Source organism: Otolemur garnettii, unplaced genomic scaffold (genome assembly GCF_000181295.1).
Source record: "Otolemur garnettii isolate 467f Iridium unplaced genomic scaffold, OtoGar3 scaffold00020, whole genome shotgun sequence".
Lineage (NCBI taxonomy): Eukaryota > Metazoa > Chordata > Mammalia > Primates > Galagidae > Otolemur > Otolemur garnettii.
In genome coordinates this window covers 1,760,871-1,766,248 of record NW_003852415.1, presented here as the reverse complement: position 1 = coordinate 1,766,248, position 5,378 = coordinate 1,760,871, and the positions used below count along the sequence as shown (strand labels likewise).

Below are 5,378 nucleotides of genomic sequence, written 5' to 3'. Positions count from 1 at the left end.
AGTGTTTGTAAGAAACATACCATTCTGGTGGGAGATGATGATGGGGATGGATATGCATGTGTGGGGGTAAAAGGGATAAGGGGAAGTCTTTATCCCTTCTCAGTTTTGCTGTAAACCTAAAACTGCTCTAACAAATTAAGTCTTAAAAAAAAAAAAGGATTGGCTCTGTGCCTATGGCTCAAGTAGCTAAGGTGCCAGCCACATATACCTGAGCTGGCGGGTTCAAATCCAGTCCGGGCCTGCCAAACAACGACAACTGCAACCAAAAAATAGCCGGACATTGTGCCTGCAGTCCCAGGTACTTGGGAGGCGGAGGCAGGAGAATCACTTGAGCCCAGGAGTTAAAGGTTGCTATGAGTTGTGATGCCACAGCACTCTACCCAGGGAGACAGCTTGAGGTTCTGTCTCAAAAAAAAAGGATTGACTGTTCACCAGGCAAATGCAGAGAGAAATTACTGGAGGGTCTTTTTACAAGATCTTAGGGCCGTTCTGTCAGTTAAGAGGATAGGCTGTTCTATGTAAGATTGTACAGCCTGGACTCTGACCAGAGGTCTGTGGTTTTGAGGTTTCACTTAGGCTTGAATAATGCAAATACAGTCATGTGTTGCTTAATAACAATAGGAATGTATTCTGAGAAGTGGTCACTGGGCAGTTTTGTTGCTGTGTAAGCATCAAGTGTACTTACACAAACCTGGATGGTATGCTCTACCTACTATACACCTGGGCTATATGATAGAGCTTGTGGCTTTGAGACTTCAAAGCTGTACAGCATGGTACTGTACTGAATTTGTAGGTAATTAGAGCACAGTGGTATTTGTGTATCTAAACAGAGGAAAGGTACAGTAAAAATACTGTATTATAATCTTATGAGACAATGGTCATATGTGCAGTCTGTAGTTGACCAAAACATTGCTATGCAGTACATGACTGCACTATGCTGTGACAGAGATGTTAGGAAGAGGGTATGTTATCATTTGGGGCAGGTGAGGTGGTAAGTTGCTTGGGTTGCACAACCTTTTAAGTGAGGAAGAAAAAGCAAACATTTATATTACGTCTTCCCTGGGTAGTGTCATAATCAAAATTGCACACTGAATTTGGGAGAACAGACCATGCTGAGTGCCACGTTTTTGTTTGTAGATTTGTTGCTTTAATGCTCAGAAGACATCTGTAACTTGTCTTAGTTTCTTCCTAATCTTACCTATGCAGTCAAATTAATCTTTCTAGTCTATCCAAAAGAAGTTCTTTTTTTTTTTTTGAGACAGAGCCTCAGGCTGTCCCCCTGGGTAGAGTGCCATGGTATAGCTCACAGCAACCTCCAACTCCTGGGCTCAAGCGAGTCTCCTGCCTCCACCTCCCAAGTTGCTGGGACCACAGGCGCCCGCCACAACATCTGGCTATTTTTTCTTGGTTGCAGCCATCATTGTTGTTTGGCGGGCCCAGGCTGGATTCGAACCCACCACCTTAGGTGTATGTGGCTGGCGCCTTAGCCACTTGAGCCACAGACACCGAGCCCAAAAGAAGTTTTTTACGGCATGTTTAAAAGATGCTATATTCATTGCAGTCTCTGAACCTTTGTCCATGCTTTGCCTTTTGCCTAGAATACTTTGCCCAAGGCCAGCCTTTAGCCGCTCCCTCTTTGGTGAAGCCTATCCACAACTAACCTCTTCCTAGTCTTCCCTTTGCTCTATCGTCAGGATTATCTGAACCAGTTATTTTGGCTTAAAATTTTACACTGCTTTGCATTTTCACCGTAATTGTTATGTACATCTAATAAAACTGTATGTATGTCTTAGATCCCCACTGAATTATTTGAAGGCAGATTGTACCCTGTCTTAGAGTACCCTCCATTTTATGCTGCTGTAACAAAAGCACACACTAGGTAATTTATAAACAATGAAAGTTTACTTGGTTTATAGTTCTGCAGGCTGGGAAGTTCAAGGTTGAAGGGCCACATCCGGTGAGGGCTTTATTGCTATGTCACAGTAACATGGTGGAAAACATCATATTGTAAGAGGGTGTGCAAGAGAGAGCAAGAAGGGGCTGGACTCATTTTTGTAACAACCCCCCTCTCCATGATAACAGCATTCATTAATCCATTCACGAGGCAAGGGCCTCTTTAAGTGTGATCAGGGTCTAATCACCTAATCCCCTCTTAAGCATCCCACTTTATTTACTTGGGGTTTTTTTGTTATTTATTTATTACACAGTGTCTCACTCTGTTGCTGAGGCTAGAGTTCCATGGCATCAGCCTAGCTCACAGCAACCTCAAACTCCTAAGTTCAAGCAATCCTCCTGCCTCAGCCTCCTCAGAATCTGGGACTATAGGCATCCTTCACAATGCCCAGCTAATTTTTCTATTTTTTAAAGGGACAGGGTCTCACTCTTGCTTGGGCTAGTCTTGAATTCCAGAGCTCAAGGGATCTCCCCATCTTGGCCTCCCAGAGTACTAGGATTATATGCATGAGCTACTATGTCCAACTGGTAAATTTTTCAACACATCAACTTTGAGGGGCCGTAAACCATAGCATATCCCTTAATTATCTCCAGAGCAGTTCTAATACCGAGTGAGTTTCAGGGAGTAGTTATGGAATTGACTTCATTTCAGAAAACCTCCAGTGTCCTCAGTCCTCGGAGGGTATAGTACCGTTCTCTGTGACTTCCGGTCTCAGGAACCATAGTGCTTAAGTGGCATTGTATTTTCTAAAACTTCTAAATTTTAGGCAGGCAGTTTTTGTTTTTGTTTTTGTAGAGACAGTCTTGTTCTATCGCCCTCGGTAGAGTGCCCTGGCATCACGCAGCTCACAGCAACCTCCAACTCCTGGGCTTAGGCAATTCTCTTGCCTCAGCCTCTCAGGTAGCTGGGACTACGGGTGCCCGCCACAATGCCCGGCTATTTTTTGTTGTAGTTTGGCTGGGGCCAGATTTGAACCCACCACCCTCAGTATATGGGGCTGGCACCTTACTCACTGAACCACAGGCTACTCAGGCAGTTTTAATTTTATGCTATAATTAGGTAGATTCCAGGGGATTGGAGCTGGACATTTCTCTGGGCCTCTTTGGGTCTTTTGCTTTCTCCTACTTGATAATTTAAGATTAGAAATCTTTTTTGACCAAGCTAGATCAGATTAACTTTTCTAATATGAACACTGCTTTGTTGTCTCTACTACCGTGTTTCCCTGAAAATAAGACCTACCCCAAAATAAGCCTTAGCAGAATTTCTATGCATTTGTTAAATATAAGCCCTACCCCATAATAAGACCAAGTGATGGGCATGGCTTTCATTGTTTATAATGCCCTGCATTTTGGCACGGAACAGTAAGGAAGACTGGAATACCTTTTATCTGCCACAGCTCTTTTCTCCAAGCCGTTGGCACTTGCCGGGGTACATGGGTGGTAACTGCGGTGGCAGGCATCCTATTGGGCCCTTGCGAACTGCTAGGGGAAAGGAGTTCACGCATCACTCGCGCCAGCCCCACCAAGGTCAGCTCCCCCATCAGGCTCCAGAAGAAGATGATTTCACTGTACTTGAATAAGTGTAGATTGTTGTATTATACTTAATAAAAGATATTAAGAAGATATCCCCTGAAAATAAGCCGTAGTGTGTCTTCCTGAGAAAAAATAAATATAAGACAGTGTCTTATTTTTGGGGAAACAGGATATTCCAAAAAGATGGTTTTCTTTCTAAGGTGCATGCCTGAGATTTGTACTCCTATTGTAAACTTCTTTTTCTTGAGTTATTATAAGTCTTTTAAGAGATTAGTAGGAATAACCCTACAACATTTATTCATCTATTAAAATAGTCCTTACATTGATTGTAATGTTTGAATTAAAGTAGAATAAAGAAAACCTATGTTCTTTTTAATACTCAAGTTTGTATTAAGTAAATCCAAACTTAGCATATACCCAGTAATCCTAATTGACCTTATAAAAAAATTTGAAAGGAAAACCTTTTCAGATGTGGAAATGTGCATTTTCAGCCTAAGTTGTTGCCTGCTATCTATCAATCTGTATAACACTCAATCTCACACTTACGTCCTAATTTCATAAGCCTGCGTGTTCTCCCTTCTATTTTATTCCTCTGTAGTACCAGTTGTAGAGTCTTGTGTCCTCCCTGCTGAGATGTGTTTGCCAGTGGCATGTTCTCGCTGCGCACCCCACACAGATAGAGGCTTTGTCTGGAATGTTGTGATTTTAGCCAGAGCCAGGAATTTTCTCCAGCTGAGTAGGGGGAGGAGTTGTGGCTGTTTCCCTCTATTGAGAGGTAGAGGGAGGGTGGGTGGGTGATTTCCCGGAATTTTAAGTATTCCGCACAATGAATCCTTTGATTTCTTTCTCAGGAACAGGGCGGATACCTGACCAACTCGTGATCCTAGACATGAAGCATGGAGTGGAGGCAAAAAATTATGAAGAGGTATGTACTGCTGTAACAGCAGAGGAGGGAAATAGCATGTTGTGCTGTGAGGTTTCTGTGACCTAGTCAGGACAACAGGCTGTGGTTTTCTCAGCAGTCATGTGACAACTAGCTGTGAAAAGTCCTATTAACAGCCCTGAACAATAATTCTGGCTATGCTGTCTGCCAAATGACCAAATCAGCTGTCCACAGAAATGTGATAAAACACTCAAAGGCCAGGCACAGTGGCTCACCCCTGTAATCCTAACACTTTGGGAGGCTGAGATGGGAGGATCGATTAAGCCCAGGAGTTTGACCTTATAGTGAGCTATGATCACACCACTGCATTATAGCCCAGGAGACAAAGTGAGACTCGGTATCAAAAAAAAAAAAAGCATATGCCATTAGTTCTCTTGAGGCAGAAACCAGACAGATAGATAAAGATCTCTCTCTTAAAAAAAAATATATATATGTATAATTTTGTATGGCTGGAATTCAGATATGTGTTCATATCCAAGGTTAAGAAAAATGATGTAAAGCCGGGCACAGCGGCGCACGCCTGTAATCCTAGCACTCTGGGAGGCAGAGGCAGGTGGATTGCTTGAGCTCATAGGTTCATCACCACCCTGAAAAAGAGCACGACCCTGTCTCTAAAAAATAAACTAGCCAGGTTTTGTGGTGGGCACCTGTATTTCCACCTACTTGGGAGGCTGAGGCAAGAGAATTGCTTGAGCCCAAGAGTTTGAGGTTGCTGTGAGCTATGATGGCACTCTACCAAGGGAGACAAAGTGAGACTCTGTCTCAAAAAAAAGGAAAAATGATTTATTTTTAATTCCTAAGACTTTTTTTTTTGTAAGACCAACTATTATATATATATATCTTAGGGCATGAATTCAGTGCTGTTTAGTCTTGAATTGTGCTATCTTTGCAAAACAGCGATAATCAGAAATAGCTTTTAGTTAAAAAAATTTTTGCAACTTTTTTTTTT

General features: G+C 42.5%; 1 protein-coding gene across 1 annotated transcript in view; it reads left to right on the top strand.

Moving 5' to 3' along the window:
- TMED10 (transmembrane p24 trafficking protein 10) overlaps positions 1 to 5,378 on the top strand; it is a 47,124-nt gene that overhangs the window by 27,809 nt on the left and 13,937 nt on the right. Inside the window, exon 3 of the mRNA XM_003786921.3 lies at positions 4,338 to 4,411. Coding sequence (XP_003786969.1) covers positions 4,338 to 4,411 — 74 coding nt within the window. The remainder of the gene's footprint in view (positions 1 to 4,337; positions 4,412 to 5,378) is intronic.